Source organism: Eleutherodactylus coqui, chromosome 5, assembly GCF_035609145.1.
Source record: "Eleutherodactylus coqui strain aEleCoq1 chromosome 5, aEleCoq1.hap1, whole genome shotgun sequence".
In the NCBI taxonomy this organism is placed as follows: domain Eukaryota; kingdom Metazoa; phylum Chordata; class Amphibia; order Anura; family Eleutherodactylidae; genus Eleutherodactylus; species Eleutherodactylus coqui.
In genome coordinates, this window is record NC_089841.1 from 130,694,457 (window position 1) to 130,714,761 (window position 20,305).

The 20,305-nt window shown below is 39.0% G+C and overlaps 1 protein-coding gene across 1 annotated transcript in view; it reads right to left on the reverse strand.

Annotated features, from left to right (window-relative positions):
* The window catches only part of FBN2 (fibrillin 2), a 225,764-nt gene extending 205,820 nt beyond the window's left edge, over positions 1-19,944 (reverse strand). The window contains exons 1-3 of the mRNA XM_066603160.1: positions 19,415-19,944; positions 16,073-16,155; positions 3,424-3,522 (exon numbers count right to left, since the gene is read on the reverse strand). Of these exons, the coding sequence (XP_066459257.1) occupies positions 3,424-3,522; positions 16,073-16,155; positions 19,415-19,626 (394 nt within the window). The 5' untranslated portion in view covers positions 19,627-19,944. The remainder of the gene's footprint in view (positions 1-3,423; positions 3,523-16,072; positions 16,156-19,414) is intronic.
* Positions 19,945-20,305: the final 361 nt, after the last annotated feature.

Consider the following 20,305-nt stretch of genomic DNA (forward strand, 5'->3'; position numbering starts at 1 on the left):
GCCTTAGCGAGTATGCTCGCTCATCTCTAATTGTAAGTCTATTACATGTTGGTAATTTCACAGCACACCCCACTACCCAATTCCTAATTAAATTTCTTGAACCTAGAGGTGTTATGTTCAGTAAAAATCTTGCTTTCCTAGTTATCCTATACCGACATATACAAATATAAGGGTGAGTCAAAAATTATCCACGCTCCAGTAAAACTTCTGTTGACCGCAATGTCTTATCAATGTGTACTATCGTAGGTCGCTGTCTCCTCAGTCACTGCTGTGTAGGTTTGAACGCGTTACATCGGTTAATTTGTGAGTGCAGTGCAAGAAAAAATAGCTGCTCCATTTATGATTTTCATGTAAGAAGGGCAGCGTGCAGTGATTCATTTTTTGAGCCTGAGAGCAAACAACAGAGCATGAAATGTAAACACCCTCAATCGCCAACTAAGAAAAAGTTCAAAAATTAACCATTAGCTGAAAAAATGATGCTTAAAGTTTTCTGGGATTCTCAAGGGCCAGTATTAGAATATTATCAGGAAAAAGGTTCAACAATTAACAGTCTTTGTTACATTGAAATGCTAACTGAAGAGCTGAAGCCTAAAATTCAAACAAAATGCATATCTGCATACCCCTGCCCTTACTGTTGACAGTCTCCAAAAACTTTATTTTGAGGTGTTGGAGCATCCTCTCTTTAGTCCTGATCTTGCCCTATTGGACTATCACATGTTTGGTTCCCTGAAAGAAGCCTGAAGAGGACAAAGGTTCACATATGATAAAGAGGTGAAGATAGTCGGTGCATTCGTGACTCACAGCTAAGCCTAAAACATTGTTTAATGAGGAAATACATAAGCTTGTTGATAGACGGACAAAGTGTATTGAAAAGCTGAAAGATTTATGTTGAAAAACAATGTATTTGTCTTTTCTCAAAGATGATTAAAATAATTCCTGCAGCCAGAATGCAGATTATTTTTGACTCACCCTTGGACATTAACAACATGTAGAATGTAACGACAACCTGGCAACATTTTCCTTTGACATTTATGGGATGAGCTAATCTCCCAAACTGGCCAAAATCCTAGACTAGTATATCTACTACAAACCCTGCCAATCTACCTATGCCTTAAAGACATTAAAAGAATTAACTATTTATATAGAACCTGCTTCTGGGCTCAGAAGAAATCTAAGATTTCATACAAAGTTCTAAAGCAAACAAAACTTCATGGAGGACTTACCCTCTCTAACATACAAACATTAAACCTGGCAGTACTATTCAGTGTACTCACATCCACTCCACTAATTGTCACATTTCTAGACCAACATGTGTCATCCATCCTCTCACTCCCTAACTAGCTACACACTCATTATGCCAAATTTCCACCATGGGTGAAGGAGAACTCTCTCTTAAAGGGGTTGTCCCGAGGCAGCAAGTGGGTCTATACACTTCTGCATGGCCATAATAATGCACTTTGTAATGTACATTGTGCATTAATTATGAGCCATACAGAAGTTATAAAAAGTTTTATACTTACCTGCTCCGTTGCTGGCGTCCTCGTCTCCATGGTGCCGACTAATTTTCGCCCTCCGATGGCCAAATTAGCCGCGCTTGCGCAGTCCGGGTCTTCTTCTTTTCTGAATGGGGCACCGTGTAGCTCCGTGTAGCTCCGCCCCGTCACGTGCCGATTCCAGCCAATCAGGAGGCTGGAATCGGCAATGGACCGCACAGAAGCCCTGCGGTCCATGAAGACAGAGGATCCCGGCGGCCATCTTCAGCAGGTAAGTATGAAGACGCCAGACCGCCGGGATTCAGGTAAGCGCTGTGCGGGTGGTTTTTTTAACCCCTGCATCGGGGTTGTCTCGCGCCGAACGGGGGGGGGTTTAAAAAAAAAAAAAAACCCGTTTCGGCGCGGGACAACCCCTTTAATTTCCACATAGAAAGCATGAAAAAAATTGAAAATTTCAAAAGGCCTTCATCCCATGTACCATATATAAGTATCCTCAACAGGGAACTTGGCCTTACAAGACAGTCAACTTCATCTTTAAATCTGGGCTCAAGGAGGACTATACTGGATAGAACATTTCATTAAGAATACAACCAAATCTTCTTACGTTCTTCTGGGATAAATATCCAAACCCTTATCTTCCCCTTCTTTGTATACTTGCAATCCGCTAATTTTATACTTAGGTATTTACATATGCTACCAAAAGCAGAGTGGGACATCACATTCCAAACAGCTATAAAGTTACCTATTAACTTAAAGTGACTGATCTCAACCCTGCAGTGCTATTTCCATCCTTTCCTAGATTATACTGACATCTCCACAGGCTCCACTGCCTGGGCTTGAGCAGTCCTGGACTTCAACCTCTTAGACCATTTTAATAGCAAATAATATTCATTAAAAATGGTATCCTCAAGTAGATATATGCAAATGGCCTTAAAAAATTTCCATAGGTCATACATCTCTCCATTTAGAGCAGTGTTTGCCAAACTCTAGACCTCATGACTCTCCAACAGGTCATGATTTGAGGATATCCTACAGAGAGAAAGAGAGGGGAACACCTGTGGCAATGTCTTGGGCACTGAAAATTATTGCATCCCCAGTGCAATACTGTAGAAATACTGAAAACCTGATTTGTTGGGAGGCGTGAAGACAGGAGTTTGGGAAACATTGATCTAGAGGATACTAAATTGGAATATTGCAATCTAAATACTGCTTTACATGTGGTGGTCCTCAAAAAGATATAATGCACTGCCTTTGGAAACAGGTGGTGAATCTTATAAAATCTCATCTAACTAACTTTTTGTGCCTTTTAACACTCAAAAGAGCCCCTGGATAGATACATCTTAAAACACTCAAGAAGTGATTAGGGATCCAGAAAACTATTACATATGGTTTCTGCAGCAGCATCAAAAACTATCTTACAGGGATAAATCACTCTATGTGTACCATCTTGCAGATTCTTCCTGGATAAACTGTCCTTTCTTTTGAGGATGGATTGGGTGGAATCCTCCATCCTTAAAGAAACCCTCAAGGGCTGGAGAAACAAATATGGCCAAACCGCTTCTCTGACTACCTGATGCACACTGTGCATAGCATGTATTGGTAGTCTCAGATACCCTCCCATCTAAACAATAGGTAAGCGTCTCGATGGATCACACAGGACCCATAAGCAACCACTCCTCTCCATTCTTTCCCAAACCCATCTTCCTTTCCAGTTTCCCTCCCTTTTCATTAATTAATTCTGCATGATCTAATCGAATTTTCTCAGAAACAAAAGTAATTAGACACTCAGAATACTGCTCTTTATTACGTCATCTCTGTCTGAACAGAATATACTTAAATGTTCACAAGACATTCTACTTGTTTATGCTGTTTATTTTCTTGAAAACTTTGAAAAACAAACAAACAAAAAAAACCTTGTGGTCAAACTCACCAGATTTGGAAACACAGGCTGGGGAAACTTGTCCATTGGAACATGTGCACATGTTTGGACGGGAGCAGAATCCATCCCCACAGCTATTTCTACAAATTGCTATAGAAAGAGAGAAAGTAGGAATATTGACTCTATGTATGAAATTGATCTAAACAACAAAGAATAACAATCTACTGTGAACTTCAATGTAATAATATTAATAACATTCTGTTATCATCAGTACCTTCTCATAGAAAAACAAGTTACAGAATATAATACATAATTTCCCTTTAAGGGTTAACACTTCTTCAGCTGAAGGTCAGTTTCTATCATCCCTTGCAAAATATCTCAGTCTGTGAATAGGAAAACTCGTGCAGCACCAAACGTCTCTCACAGTCCAATCCCTTTAGAGCAATCTATGTATGTGGCAGCAGACCGGCATGGTACCTAATACCTATCCCTATCAGTGTGTACACCTAATGTCCTTACTGAGGATGGCCTCACTTACGGTTTGATATGTGGTAGTTACACCTTCTACAGACGTATTCACTTCCACAGTGTTGTCTGGGGTCAGGAATGCTACTCTCTGCTCCTCTCCACTCCTTTCCATCTCTTTGCTGGTGCTAATTGTCCCTTTCCTGCTCTGAACCATTGGGATCTTCCCCTCTACCGGTTCCAGCTTCTCAATCTTTAGTCCTGCACCACTCTGCTTAGCTATGCAGCAAAATGTTTCTCTTTTATATCAGAGCATTAGCCAACCAATTAATGTCCAGAGAGCACGCTCAATTCAGTTTCTGCAAATTTTGGTGCATGTGGGGATTTTGGCGCAGTTATTAGTACATCTCTCTTGTCCATCTCTATGACAATATTAAGTGCTCTCCCAAGTGCCTACCATGGCACCCCCAAATATACATTAAAATTATTATAAAGTGCATATCTGAAGGAGATTGAACTGTGTGAGCATAATGTCATGTTGTCCCTTAATGTTATCTTATCTGTTTTTTGATCTAACGTATTCTTTCCGGCTCTAATATACTGTATATAACATTCTTTTGACTTAGATTTCCTATGCCTGCATTGCACACAGGCTTTGCCATCACTAGCACAGCCCACATATATATTTACATTTATCCTTAGCTCTCCTAGTGGCATGAAAGGTACAATAAAGAATTATAGTATTAGTTACATCGGTCTGGAACATATCAAACTGCGATGAACCTGTAAATATTGTCAGAGTTGACCTGGGAATGCCATTTTACACCTGATGTGGAATGTTCCATTCTAACCTTAGATAAACAAAGTCTCTCTATATAACAGATTTTAATGTGTATAGGTTTTATAGTTCTTGCTATGGAGACCCAGTAACAGAAATAATTAGCTTAAACAGTATATTACATCTTTATATTTATGCTCAATAATCATGTTATAATAAAACATGAGCAAGACAATACTGTAAAGACAAAACTTTTGATGCACAAAATGATGCACAAAGATGGCTTCTGTTTCATGTTCCACACAAACAGGTTGCAAAATGGGAAGTTGAATATTTTATTTTGTGCAAGTGTTTTGCATCACTGGAGATGTAGTGCATGTTTAGAGATGTGTGAATGTTGCAGACTGATGCAATCTTTCATGGCTATTCCTTTCACATTAGCTAACACTAAATGTTGCAACCATTGAATGAGATATGGTTGTTTCAGCCAGTGCAATAGACTTTGAAGGGTGCCACTAGATACATGCACAACCAGTGCTCCATCCAAAATACTCTTCTCCACAATCTTGCAGCTGAGTGGAATGGGGGTCGGATCACTCATTCGGAAGACCCAGTGGATAGGGCATCAACACTTCAAGCGGGACTACCTCTTTTACCCCTTAAGGACAGACCCCTTTTTTTTCATGCTCCTTTTTATTTTTTCCTCCCCACTTTCAAAAATCAAAACTCTTTTATTTCCATCAATGTAGCTGTCTGAGAGCTACTATTTTCAATGGTACTATGTAACACATATTGTACTGAAAAACATTTTAAAAAATTCTAAGTTGAGTGAAATAGAAAAAAAGCAAAATTATGCCAATTTTTTTTGGGGGGGGCAGGGGGATGGGGAGGAGGGGGTAAGGGGGTGCTTGCCTCTGCGGTGTACACACTGCAGCAAAAATGGCAAGCAAACTTTATTCTATGGATCAGTACAATTACTATGATACAAAATGTATATCTTTTTTTTCTTCTTTTAAAAATGCAAATAAGGGACATGGAATATTACCTCCACAGTGCCACCTATTGGAAGGCAGCTTTCCTTCAAGCCAAAGTTAGACTCTTTATACAAGCCTTGTAAAAATGACTGGGAATTAAAAGCAAATGATGAAGGGCAAATACCCTGAAACAGCTGTCTGTAGATGGAGTCTGGCTTTTATTGCCCTTTATTTTTTTAATAATTAATAGAACTTTATTAAATTGAGCTTTATATTTTTTTAGTCCTCGTAGGGAACAAGAACTTGTGATGGTTTGATCGCTCCTGCAATTTGATGTATTACCGTAGTATTACATTATACCGTAATCTCACAAACAGTTTATCAAAGCATACTACAGGCATAGCTTGATAAGTAATCTGTAATGACAGACTTGGGGGCTTTCAGAAGGCAACCATGGCAACCACACGGCACTCCATGATCATTTTGCAGGTGGCTGTACAGGGCCTCCAAACATCAATCAGGACATTTAAAAATGTGGCTTTCAGCATTTAAAGGGTTAACGGCTCCGATCAGTGGCGCTGCTTATAGGAGTTGCTTCGGGTGGGTGTCACCTGTAAGAAACAGCCAGCACCCGCATTGTATAGATCAACACCTGAGCCACCTCCATAAATACCCCAAATGCACAGGACGTAACTGTATGTCCTGTGTCATTATGGGATTAAGCAAGTATGAATATTGGCCATTAACACATTTCCTGAGAACCCTAAATCTTCTCCTATGAATGACAGAGTATTTAAATCTTATTAATAATAATCTTTAATAAGTGAACATAGACAAATAAGACATAACATGCAGTATTAAGCCAATAGACAATTTGAACAATAGAAGTGAGGGTTCTGCTAGCAAGAGTTTAGAGACTATGAGGAATTAGGGGTGACAGAAGAGGTGCAAGTGCTTGTTCTGTACAATGGTTCATCTTTTAAATTAACAGGGTAGTATACATAACACTCTATGAGCCAATCACCACCGGCATCTGTGTATATACAGATATGGAGTATGGTAGTGTATATGGGGTTTGGGGGATGCAATGGGATGGAGGGGGTCAAGTTTTTCAAAGGGGAGCACATAGAAGCAGGATAAATGGAGAACTGATCGATTAGAAAATATTGTAGGGCTCTCTAAAAAGGTGTGTTTTTAGGGCATACCTAAAACTGTGGAGATTGGAAATTAACCCTGAACCATGCCATAAATTACAAACTTCATGGGAATAACTCTTAAAAGCAAGTCAGATAAAAACAAGTAATTGATGGACTAATTAGCAATTTTTAAAATAGGCATACTGTTTAACTTTACCTTTAGTGGCTGAAAGATCTAAACTATAAAACACAGTTTTACTAACTCTTATAGGTTACATAAAAACCATACAAGGCCCTATGCAAGGTAGATTAAACATTAGGCAAACCCACCAATTTTGATTACTGACCTTCGAATGTGTATGGGGTTGGTACTTAATGGCAGATGTTAGCAGAAAGAAGAATCAAGCATGTTGGATTTCAACGTGTCTGATCTTTTGCTCTTATGCAAAATATGCTGCTTATCCCACTTCCCCTATTGAGAATACATACACACTTCTTGGCTAACAGGCATCCAAGATGTATGGTCACCTTTACCATTGCTCACAATTAGAGATGAGTTTACAAGGGCAATAGGGTCCCAGTTAGACCTATGGAAAGTTTACCACTAGGACCTTCCAAACTGATAAAATTAAAAAATACCTTTTATTAAATTACTTAAAAGAAAAGAAGAACAAAACACACACAAACAATCACAAGAGGAGTTATGATGTAAATAGACACCTATAACTAGTAATCAGAAGGATGTTCGAAACGTAAATTTTACGCTCGACTTGTAGAGCAAAAACACTTGCCACTCGTGTAATATGAACAATGACAGATTAGAGTCATACGATAAGACTCTGTTGATGTAAATCATTGGTCATAGTCCAAGTGAAGGTGATTCAGTCTAATAGGAGGACGAATCCCATACTTGGTCAGGTATAACACCGTGCGTCAAAGGATGGAAATGACTAACACGTCAAAAAATTAGCTCATCAAGAGCGCGTCACCCAACGCGTTTCCCCCACCTAGTGGGTTCTTCAGGGGTTACAGTACGCTAATCCCAACTGATGTGTCAGGTCGTGGCCAAAGTCTACTTATGGAGACCACATAGACGTCCCGAATATAGAAGGCACGCTAGTGGTCGCCAAAAAATGGTCTGTTTGCGTCCATTTACGGATGCTAAGCACCGAAAAGATAAAGGTGCGTTGTAGGTAAAAACAGACCAAAAAAAAAAATAATAATTGACCCTAAGCGTAAATCAAATAAAAGAAAAAAACGGCGGCATGTCAGTCCTTGTGGTGGAGTGACAGCAAATGCTGTCACTCCACCACAAGGACTGACATGCCGCCGTTTTTTTCTTTTATTTGATTTCAGTTTTGGGTCCTGATTTAGGGGCGAGTTCCCCGTTACTACTTACTTTGGTTGCACTTATCCATGTATCTAGCAACCTAAGCTAGTTTATATCTGCTAGGTACTTTTGTTCTATCTTTAGGACCATAGGGACTGCAGATCGTGTTTCTATCTAACGGCTTTAGGGCTTGGGATATATCTCCCTGCCCTTTTCTTGTACTAAGAGGATAGTTATGCTCTTTTTATGACCACAGTGGTGACAAAATAAAAAAAAAAATTTTTTTTTTTTTTGTCACGCTTAGGGTCAATTATTATTATTTTTTTTTGGTCTGTTTTTACCTACAACGCACCTTTATCTTTTCGGTGCTTAGCATCCGTAAATGGACGCAAACAGACCATTTTTTGGCGACCACTAGCGTGCCTTCTATATTCGGGACGTCTATGTGGTCTCCATAAGTAGACTTTGGCCACGACCTGACACATCAGTTGGGATTAGCGTACTGTAACCCCTGAAGAACCCACTAGGTGGGGGAAACGCGTTGGGTGACGCGCTCTTGATGAGCTAATTTTTTGACGTGTTAGTCATTTCCATCCTTTGACGCACGGTGTTATACCTGACCAAGTATGGGATTCGTCCTCCTATTAGACTGAATCACCTTCACTTGGACTATGACCAATGATTTACATCAACAGAGTCTTATCGTATGACTCTAATCTGTCATTGTTCATATTACACGAGTGGCAAGTGTTTTTGCTCTACAAGTCGAGCGTAAAATTTACGTTTCGAACATCCTTCTGATTACTAGTTATAGGTGTCTATTTACATCATAACTCCTCTTGTGATTGTTTGTGTGTGTTTTGTTCTTCTTTTCTTTTAAGTAATTTAATAAAAGGTATTTTTTAATTTTATCAGTTTGGAAGGTCCTAGTGGTAAACTTTCCAATTAGAGATGAGCGAGTATACTCGCTAAGGCACATTACTCGAGCGAGTAGTGCCTTAGCCGAGTATCTCCCCGCTCATCTCTAAAGATTCGGGGGCCGGCGCCGGTGACAGGTGAGTTGCAGCAGGGAGCAGGGGGGAGCGGGTGGGAGAGATCTCCCCACTGTTCCTCTCTGCTCTCCCCCGCCGCTCCCCGCTGGCCCCTGAATCTTTAGAGACGAGTGGGGAGATACTCGGCTAAGGCACTACTTGCTCGAGTAAAGAGCCTTAGCGAGTATACTCGCTCATCTCTACTCACAATGGTAATGGAGCAGTATGGGTCTGCTATGGAATAAAGTCTAGTCGCAGACAAAACCTTTGCTGCCTCTGATAATTTGACATGTAGACCTGAATAAGCCAACTAGGTGCTTAACTTGGAAAAAACCAAAACTGTTAACCACTACAATTGGAGTAAAACGTATATCCATATTCTACCAAAGTGGTAACTGCTTATTTTTTAAGTGGTTATATAAAACTCATAAATACTCATTGTTCACAAGCAGCAGAACAGATCTGCTATACAAAGAACACAGTCTATTCTATGGCTGATCATAGATGATTTCCTATCCTCATATTCATATCCTCTCCATACTTAAAGGGGTTGTCCCGCGCCGAAACGGGGGTTTTTTTTTTTCAACACCCCCTCCCCCCCCGTTCGGCGCGAGACAACCCCGATGCAGGGACTGAAAAAAAGAACAGCACAGCGCTTACCTGAATCCCCGCGCTCCGGTGACTTCTATACTTACCGGTGAAGATGGCCGCCGGGATCCTCTACCTCCGTGGACCGCAGCTCTTCTGTGCGGTCCATTGCTGATTCCAGCCTCCTGATTGGCTGGAATCGGCACGTGACGGGGCGGAGCTACACGGAGCTACACGGAGCCCCATAGAAAATAGGAGAAGACCTGGACTGCGCAAGCGCGTCTAATTTGGCCATTAGGCCATTTTAGACGGCGAAAATTAGACGGCAACCATGGAGACGAGGACGCCAGCAGCGGAGCAGGTAAGTGAAAAACTTTTTATAACTTCTGTATGGCTCATAATTAATGCACAATGTACATTACAAAGTGCATTAATATGGCCATACAGAAGTGTATAGACCCACTTGCTGCCGCGGGACAACCCCTTTAAAGGTCCTTTTACATGGGGTTGATTATTGGGCCCAAATGTTCCTTCATTTCTTCATTTGCCTGACAAGCCATGGAAAAAAGCAATGATGAGCCAACGAGCATGCATATTTTTGTTTGTTGGCTGAATGTTCATTTTCGGTAAATATAAAACTGCTTGCTGATTGGCTGTACATCTCCCTCTCTGAACAAGGAGACATACAGCAGGATATGAGGACAAATGATTGTAGTAGTGATCGTTCACTCCCATAAGCTGATTCTCAACCCATGCAAAGGAAAATGAAATGAGCGTTCGCACTCGTTACATTGGGCCGAGAGCTCAGTTTATCTAAAAGGACCTTTAGACACCACTAGTAAGGGCAGAACATTACAATATTTTCCTATTTGAATTTTACTTCACACTTACCCATTATCTTTTAATACATGGCTCTATTCTCAGGTAGGAGATCATTGTAGCGGGCGATAAACAGCACCTTGTATGTCTACATTGTGTTGGATCTCCATTCATATAAAGTGAATTGGTTTAGTATTATATACTTTTCAGATGCTTTCTTCAAGCTAGTTTCCATGTGACACATTGTTCCATGCAACCTTATCCTCACCAACATAATCACACTAACTGCCAAATTACTGTTTCCAAGTATAAAAGAAAGGGACTGAGTTACACAGTTCTAATTGGACAGAGTAGAAACTGAATATAACACAATGATCAAAGTGTTGCCACTTTTGTAGAATATGGATTTAAAGTGTAACTCCAGGCACAAACTGAAAAATTCAGTTTTATATAACCTTCCATTCTGAATATATATTGTTTACCCGAATAGTGTCATTCTGAAGATTCTCTGTTGTTCTATGCTAGCCTGGGCTATCCATAACAACATGATAGATAAGCATTAGGAATCAGCAGAGGGAATGCTCCAACTGTAGTGGTTGGCAGAGTAGTATTTTTAAAGCTTGACACTTAGGCAGTTCATTCAGAATTGGTTGTCATGATGAGCAGCAGAACACTAACTTTTTGAGGTAAGTCGAACTTTTGCGACTTGTAAAATTTAGTTCTATTGTGAAGGTAAGTAAGTTTCCCCATTTTATGAGATGGATATGTAATGCAAAAAAAATGTAAAGAACATATCAAATGGGGCTGAGTATGAGGTTTAAAGGACATGATTTCACAATCACAAGTACAATGCTATTAAAGCCTATACAGCACATTGCCAATTTAGCAAGTCTATATCACTGCCAATTTGTCTGTTTTAATACAGTTACATTCATCTGTAGGTTTTCTACAATAATGTCTGGTGGATGTAAAACATTATGTTTATTGAAAACGCTATAAATCCAAAAAGCTGGAACCACTACAAATATAATGTTAATGTCTCCAAAACAAAGTTGAAGAGAAAGTATATAAACAGACCAGCTTGATTTGGACTCGGTAATATTTCATTTTCAAATAAATCAGATATGATATGGCCGATAGTATTTATATTTCTCTATAGGGAGTGGTTTATAAGCTGCACATCAAAGATGTTTGAGACCTTGACTCTTTAGGGCATAGCTCCAGTCATAAAACAATTTTGCACAATGTATTTATAAATACGTTCAATCACATATATTTCTATCACCCATTTGACACCACAAATAAAAATCTGGAAAGCGCTTCTTATAACTAGTAATGAGTAAACTCTTGAAACGTTTGGTTCTGTTGTTTCATTGAACTTCAGCAAAAAGTTTGGTTCAGTCTGATTTAGTTTGAACTGAACCAGAAGTTCATCAAAACCCCTAAGACTTGTGTATAACACTGTCTAAGAGCCATAAAAGCACTGTATAACACACTGAGTATTTTGCAGGACTTTTATGACTCTAAGGGCTCAGTCACACGGGCACATCCGCGCCGGTGTACGGGTGCCGATGCGCCAGCGTGACTTAAGCCTTACGGCTCCTTTCCACTAGCGAGATAATCGCGCGTTTTCGCTGCAATGCGAGAGTGCGAGCTCTCGCAGGAAAGTCCTGCACATGTTCTTCTATGACAGCCTTTCCACTAGCGATGGTTAAGGGCAAGCTGCGATGCGAGGATTAAAAATCGCAGCAGGGGGATTGTTTCAGCGATTTGCATTTTTCTGTCACCCATATAGTGCAATGGCAAAACAGATTCTCGCATCGCAACGCAAAAGCTTGCGATTTATTTGCAGCGTTGCGATTTTAACATCGCGATTTTCTCGCAGCGATATTGCTATCGCCAGTAGAAAGGAGCCCTTAGACAGTATTATACATCAGTGTTCAGGGCTAGTGTTGAGCGAACCAAACCAGTAGAACCCTGTTTTAGGTAGAAATTTACTAAAGCAAAGTTTGCAAAGTTTGACCTGAAACAGAGTTCTACTGGTTCGGTTCGCTCAACAGTGCTTATAATGACAAAGAGAATTCACAATAAATATATCAGATGGGACTCATCTATAGATAAAAGCTTAAAAACTCCAACCCACAACTCTAAGCTGCTGAGTCCAATTCCCTTGGATATATTTATTGTAAACACCTTCTAACCATATATGTAGTGCGCTGCAGATTTTTATTGGTGGGATCATGTTTTCTGCCAAGAATTGTGGAGACATTTAGATGATGGGATTTGAGTTGTTGGGATTGTTGAGATTTTGACAAAGTGGTAGTGGATGGGGAATAAAGTTTCATTGTTAACTCCTTCTACTGTCAGGTGAGCACACACGATGGTGCTGTTTATGGTAAAAGACATTCCTTTTTCATGAATTACTGAGTGATTATCTATTGCTTGTCTTATCTTTGTTTTCTATCAGCTATTATCATAAAGTTTATTGCTAATATTTTAGAAGAGTAACCAAATGTGAAACAAGGGAAGGAGAGACAGGGCTGCTTAATAGTACATATTACGCTTGAAGAAAACAATAAAACACTTGTCAGAGCTTTTCATAAAATGGGACAGGTGGAGTATTATTGTGGACACCTGCAAAATGTTGATGGACACCTGTCTGCTTGATAAAGGTCTAATTGCTGACCGAAACGTCGCTGTCTCATTGTACTATGGGAGAATAAAAGAGTTTTTTTATTTCACCTATGGATGCTGCCGTGTCAGTTTTGAACTGAGTATATTTTGGAGACGGTCTGGCTCCACATGGCTGGTGCATCCCTATATATCTGATCCATCCACTGGAGTGGGAGATTAAGGTGCTGCGGGGACTTTTTAATATTTAGTTCCAAGGTTGTCGGCATGTGTAGGCTTGAGTCAGACAAATTCTTCTAAACAAATCAACAATAGAGTTCTAATTTGATATTGCATTAGGTCTTATGTTCAAATGGGAAAGAGTTTTTTCACAAACAGTTATTGCAAAGTTTTAAGAACACTTTTCTCTATAGTGTCATATTGTGCTGGGCCATTAAGACCAATAGAATGCCTTCAAATGGCCCAGCACCAAAGATAATTGTCCTCAGACCATTTTCCCTTCTCCACAAAACTTTACAGTTGGTACTACAGATTTGGGCAGCAAGAATTCTCCTGGCATCCACCAAAACCACATTCATTCAACAGACTGCCATATGGTAAATTATGATCCAACAGAGGTGTGCTTTACAATACTCCAGCCAACAGCATTGCTCAAGGACCTCTTAGACTTGCGTGTGGCTGCTCAGCCATGGAAACCAAATTCATTACATTTCTGATGAAAACTATTTGTGCTGACTTTGTTGCCAGAGGCAGTTTTGAAAATGTTGCAGCCAATGACAGATGAATTTTACAGACTTGCTTCAGCACTTGGTGGTCCCATTTTTATGGTTGTATCTATAGCCTGAAGGTATCATTTCAAAATTATTTAAAGACTGAAAATATAACTACCCTGTGGTAGTGGTGAATGACATATAGAAGGAAATTCCAAGGGGATAAATATGAGAGGACCTGAATGTAATAGTGTACAAAACCTTAGTAGTTAAGGGAAGGAGATAATGAATGAAGGTTACATGAATAAGCAGGTATCTGGAAATTACTGATAACATGGAGAAACCAGGTTATACAGGACTTTACTCATTATGGTGAGAATAGACTGAAATTTTAACCTTCAGTCAGTTGAGTAATGGCTTTTGAGACAGTTTCTATAAGCCCCATTGAACATGTATGGAAGCAGCATTATACAGGGTTTTTATGGCTCTTAGAATGTGTTTATACCGATTTTATGGGTTTGGCGAACTTTTGGTTCAGTTTGAACTAATTTGGACCAAACCAAACTTTTTTGCAAAAGTTCCGCAAACTAGCCAAACTGAATTTTTCAAAAGTTCTGTTATTACTAAAAGTTATAATGGCAGTGAACGTCTACTGACATTCCAATATTAGCTACTTAGAATATCTCTTTTAAAGTGTAACTCCAGTAAAAAAATAAAAACTTCATTGTGTTGTATGATCTTAATTTACAGTAGCTTTTTACTTTCAAAGCTCAGCTGTATGTGCTACAGGGTCCTTTTTCCTAATTTATTAACCAGACGTTGTTATGATTATCTGCCATGTCACAGTGGAGCTTCAGAACGGTCAATGTTAACTCTTTCTACAAATCTGCTACACTAGATTAGCCAATCTCTGTCTACTCTGTTCTAGATTAGACTCTGATTTGCATATCCTAAAGGCCCATTTACACCGGCAGATAAATCGTTCAGATTCCAGTGATGCAGTGAGAATCTGAAAGACTGTTGTTCAGTCTAAATACATGCACTGATTGAATGCCAAATGATAATTCGATCTGTTATCATTCGTCATTCAGTTTATGCAGGCATAAAAACTGAACAACTGCCTGTTTTTGTGAATGGAGATGGGGCGGGTGGAAATGATTAGCAGCCCACTCCGCCTCCATTCACTCAGCGATTATTGTTCCTGTGTAAAAGCACATCATTGATTTTTACTGGGACGATCTGTTGGGCATCCCCAACTGGAAGCATACTTTAAATATTTTAAGCTTTAAAGTTTGAGCTTATTTTGGAGTATTAGTTTAGCAGTGTTGGACTTTATTTTGTTAAATTAATTAATGACAGAGGGTATTGCCCTTTAAAGGAGGATCCCTTTATAACAGCGCAACATACGGCCCGTGAGTGCGCCACACATGACCCGGCAGAGAAATTCTATCAGCCCACGGACAGTGACAGGACTATGATGCCAAGAGGCTAGTTGCTAGCCTCTTGACATCATAGTCATGTTACAGTCCACGGCACAGTCATGTCACGCTAGTCACTACCAGTAAAGTCAAAATTTTATCGATAGTGGCCAGCAGCGGTAGAGACTAGCATGATATGACTGTACAGAGTAAAGGACCTTTAGTGAATGACAGTCATGTGACCGGCCACATGATCTGCAGCACAGCTGGTTACATAACCGTTATTGAAGACAGGGAAGGCTGTATAGGCCCCTGGAGCGGTGGTGCAGCAGAATCTTTTAACCTACAGTATTTGGACACTGTCTATATGCTACAGTAAAAGCATTTCAGGGTAAAAGGTTATATGTGATTTTGCTTGTACTTTTTTTTAGATACCTAAGTATATCATAAATGTAAATTGTTAGTTTTTCAAATGTTTAATTAAATCATTAAACTATAGAATAGATAGGTTTTTAGTGGCTCACATACAAAGTGAGCTGCTAAATACCTATCTGTGGCCCCAAGAAGTTTGCCGATTTTAATCATGGTCCCTACCTACTGCCAAGATGGTTAACCATGTTGTGCTTTATATTATACAGAATTTAATAGTTTGGGCCAAATAAATCCATATTGTCAAAGCTAAGGTATTATTATTATTATGATGTAGCATATGTTGGCAGCATTATATCCATCTAGCTAGAAGAAATAAAAGAATAGAACGAGCACATTAAGAAAATCATAAAACAGTTATTACATTTGCTTAAAGAAATAACACACTTACGGACAATACACTGGTTTCCTCCAGGAAGTGTTTTCCACCCAGGGCAACAGTAGGAGTGAAATCTAGATCCACATACATTTGGCCTTTTGAAAATAATGATAATAAAAATATAAGTATCAGAAAAAATATAGACTCACAAAGATAAATATCACTAATAAATTAATATGATCATATTACAAGAATATGCAGGTTCTTTTCTTAAAGGAAAACTAAGAGATGAAAATTGGCTTTTGACATAGCAATTGACCAGTTTCTCAACCAACTCTCATCCCAATTTGTACTGCTCCATGGTGTGTCCATTGTGTAGAATGTGAGGGTTTCTCTAAGCACTTCAAGTTCCCACAGTTCTCAAAAGATGACTTGAGGCACCTCATAGGGCCTGCACCATGCCAGTAGGAAAAAGGGGAGGTCACTATATAGCATGTGTGGGAAAACACAGGCTCTACAAGATACAACAATATCTACTGGATTCCTGGACCTTATCTCATTACTACTATATGTCTAGTATAATTTATGACCCAAGGCACGATCTTCCCAGTGTGCTTATGGACCAGCCTGAAGAACCTGATAGGAGCACCAACAGTAAATAAAAGTTGAATATTGAAGTAAAACTCTAAAGCCTCCTTAAACTATCCCTGAAACATAAGACTACACAGCAACACTTTTTGCCCAAAACCCCAATAGAAAGTATTGCTGCACAATGCCAATGCTTGTAAGCTAATAGGTAGAATACACATAGACATCCAATGAGTGCTATATTAAAGTCACCATACCAACACTATTTTTTTCTTTGACCAGGCGCACTTTTGTATAGAATACCATACATTAGTCTTCATTATTATCTGTTAATATCTAAATGCTCTTTGGCCATTCTCAGCTATGCTAATCTGCATATACAGTATAGGGTAACAGTCTATTTTTTTAAAAAAAAAGATATATTCAGCAATATTACTAAAATCCAACAAATATATATCCTGTAAGACCATTCCTAATCTTATCCATTTCCTATTTCATTTTGCAAGAGAGAGATGACAACCAATATGGACACTGTTGCAGATTTCTAATAAGGCTAGTTTCCCAGCTTTTATAAAATCCCAAAAGCCAAAAATGCCCAGTTATGCATCCCTATGGTTGCAAATGCCAGTACAATAAGTGTATGGGTGTTTATTTCCACACATCAGTCATTCCAGTATATGGCCTCTGCTGTATTTGTAACATGCCATCACCATGCAGTGGAAATTCCCAAGAACTGGAAACCACATGAGGTCATGGTAGGTCATAGTGTAAATGACTGTAGCAGAACTTTTTGAGTGTACTTATATGACCAATTACATAAAAGGTGATATTGGAAAATCATTTTGTCAATGTTTTTTTTCAATTGCAAATATGTTACCTAAGTTACTCCACAACCTACAATATGTTTTAGTAAAAAGAAGGTCAAATAAAGTCCATATGAAAAATAAATAATTAAAAGGTAACCAATATGAAACTATTGTCATAATAACTGAAAGAAGGAAACGAGAACAGTCTTTGCTACTTATTTAGATCCTGCTGCCTAGATTTCTGTTTTCTTTGCCAGTAGAAATCCTGCAAGATTTCCAAAATAAGCAAAGTCCTAGTCAAGTTCATTCATAAAACACAAATAGCTCTTGCAGATTTAGAGCACTCCAAGCAGAGTAATAACTGAAAGTTCCAACAACATAGTAATTAGAGGGTTTGAGAATCCCCTAGTATTCAGATAATGACTATAATGAATGCGTTAGAGGTTCAAACAAACCCTTAAAAGTTTGCTACCTGTATCTTACAGTAATTTACGTTCAGTTATGGAATGTATACATTATCTTCAATAGGACATACTGAAATGAAAGGTATACAACACCAGTGCATTAGGACCACTTGATGGAAACACAGATAAGAAAAAAACACTTAGGCAGCAGAAGAGATAATATGTATACAGCTATTTTACATAGGAGATTATTCTTTTTTTTCTACCTCGTATATACAGTTTATATGATGATTAGCAAATAAAGTGGCTTTAAGTTAGAGTAACTCTTGGTGGGACAAAAAATGTTAAACTAAACAAAGGATATTTTCCAGTGAAGTCCCTGTAATGGGTTAAGTTCTACCCAGATTGAGGGGTATTTCTACCAACCACAGTTGGCTTGCACACATTATACGTGACTGTCTGGCCTCCAGATCTCTCAACATTTTCTGTTTTGATATGCACTGCGGCGGCTAGTTAATAATATAAAAGTAGAAAATACTGTACATAAAAAGAGCCTGCACACATAAAGTTAATGGCGGTACTGCAGGACTGTTTCATTTTACGTTTGTCAAACTGATATATTAATAACCTGCAATAGTAGGTGCAAAGACGAGGAGCCTAATATTAATCCACCACTAGATCAAATTCACTTGCAGATTACGAGCATGTGTTTATACTACATAACCCCTTAGTAGTCAAAGCGCCACATGCCAACTTATACTCTTGGGTTGGTCAGTGATTGGGTGGAAATCTATGGATATAAGGAACATAGCATATCCTTGCTAGATGGTACGGAGCATAAACCTGACAGCACTTGTAGAAACTGCAATGTTCACACGGGACGGATTTGCTCTGGATTTTGTGCAAATTGTAGGTGCGTAAAATTTTTAACATTTCTGTGTGCAGAATCTGCTTTTCAAATCCGTGGTTAGTGTTGAGGTTTTGTTGCAGATTTTGCAGTGGATTATCTGCATATTTTCCACATTGAATATCTGCTGCAGAAAAGTCACACTGTTGTGGATTTAATGTGGATTTACTGTGGATTGTGGTATCTCCATTGAAGTCTATTGGCCAAAATCTGCTATAATTGACATACTGTGGATTTTAATTCTGCACTGCATGTCAATTTTTAAAGTGGATTTTTCTGCAGCATGTGAACGAGATTTAGGAAATCACCTTCATTTTACTGTAAATGCAGCGCATACATTTTGTATTGAAAATCCGCCTCATGTGAACATAGCCTTAGGGTGTTACATGCGCTATCTTCATGAGTGCAGTGAATCCAGTGAATCTCCAGTTAGTAGCTAAATGAGCAATTATATGAGAATATTGCATTAGAGACTTGTAAAGGGGGAATTTCTGATTATAACAATAATAGTATTACAGTAAGGGCATGGATTACAATGCTATTTCCTAATTGTACAGTTAAAATTGCACCAAACTATAGCTTCCAGAAGCCTCAGAAGCAGGAAAGACGATGAATATTCAATATGATAATATAATGGACTTTCAATTTTAAATATTATATAGGTAATAATGCACATTATAACAATTGATTATTAATTGTCACTACCTACCCATGCAAAGAATACTGTGATCCCCTCCTGCGGGTCCTACTCACAACAGTAGACCCGTCGTTGGCATCCTGTGTTCCAAGTCTGGACTCTGCATTGTAAGATTGCTGACCAGCGGAGCATCCCAAAAGCATAAGAAAGTAGCCCAGCAGGAGTGCAGCCCTCCTTTTTGTCCCTGGCATCATATATCGATGCTGGGTATCAAACATTGTCATTCAGGACAGAAAAAAATCCACTTCTAAGTTGGAAGATGAATCGTTGCTTAATATTCACATCCAGAATACAACTAATCCTTGTGTTAGAGAAGCAAAATGGAAAAAAATACTATAATGATGCCCCAGGTGGCATAAAGTATGGTGAATTATTGAGAAGTCGGTGGGTTCATAAATAATAGGTACTCAATCCTAAGTAAAGCAGTGCTTCAAAGAAGTAATTCTTGCACTGTGGTTGAAGCCAGGAAAAAAGAGCATCAAAAGTGAAAAGCTGTAGAAGAAAGCAATCTCTGTGCTGGAGAGTGCAGACTTGTCCCCATACTCAGTCTGTGTGAGAAGCAGGATTAGGATAAGAGTGCTGAGGGCCAGGGGTTTATGAGGCGGCTGCCTGTCAGTGGGGAGGAAACCACAGAACCAGTCACACACGTGAAGGGTAAGGGGAGGAGGAGGGAGAAAATGGGATGGAGGAAAAGAGAGAGGAGAAAGAAACAGAAGAGGGGGCTTTCTTATATTAACCTTTAAGTGATCACTAGTTTTTCAAACTGGTATTTTGTCTTTTGTTACACTTTTTAAACACATTTGAATAGTGTATATGACTAGTGTATGTGTCTATATGTGAAAGATGAATAAACTGTTACTTCTTTGTGAAAGCTTGTTCTGTTAAAACCCAATTTACCTTTTT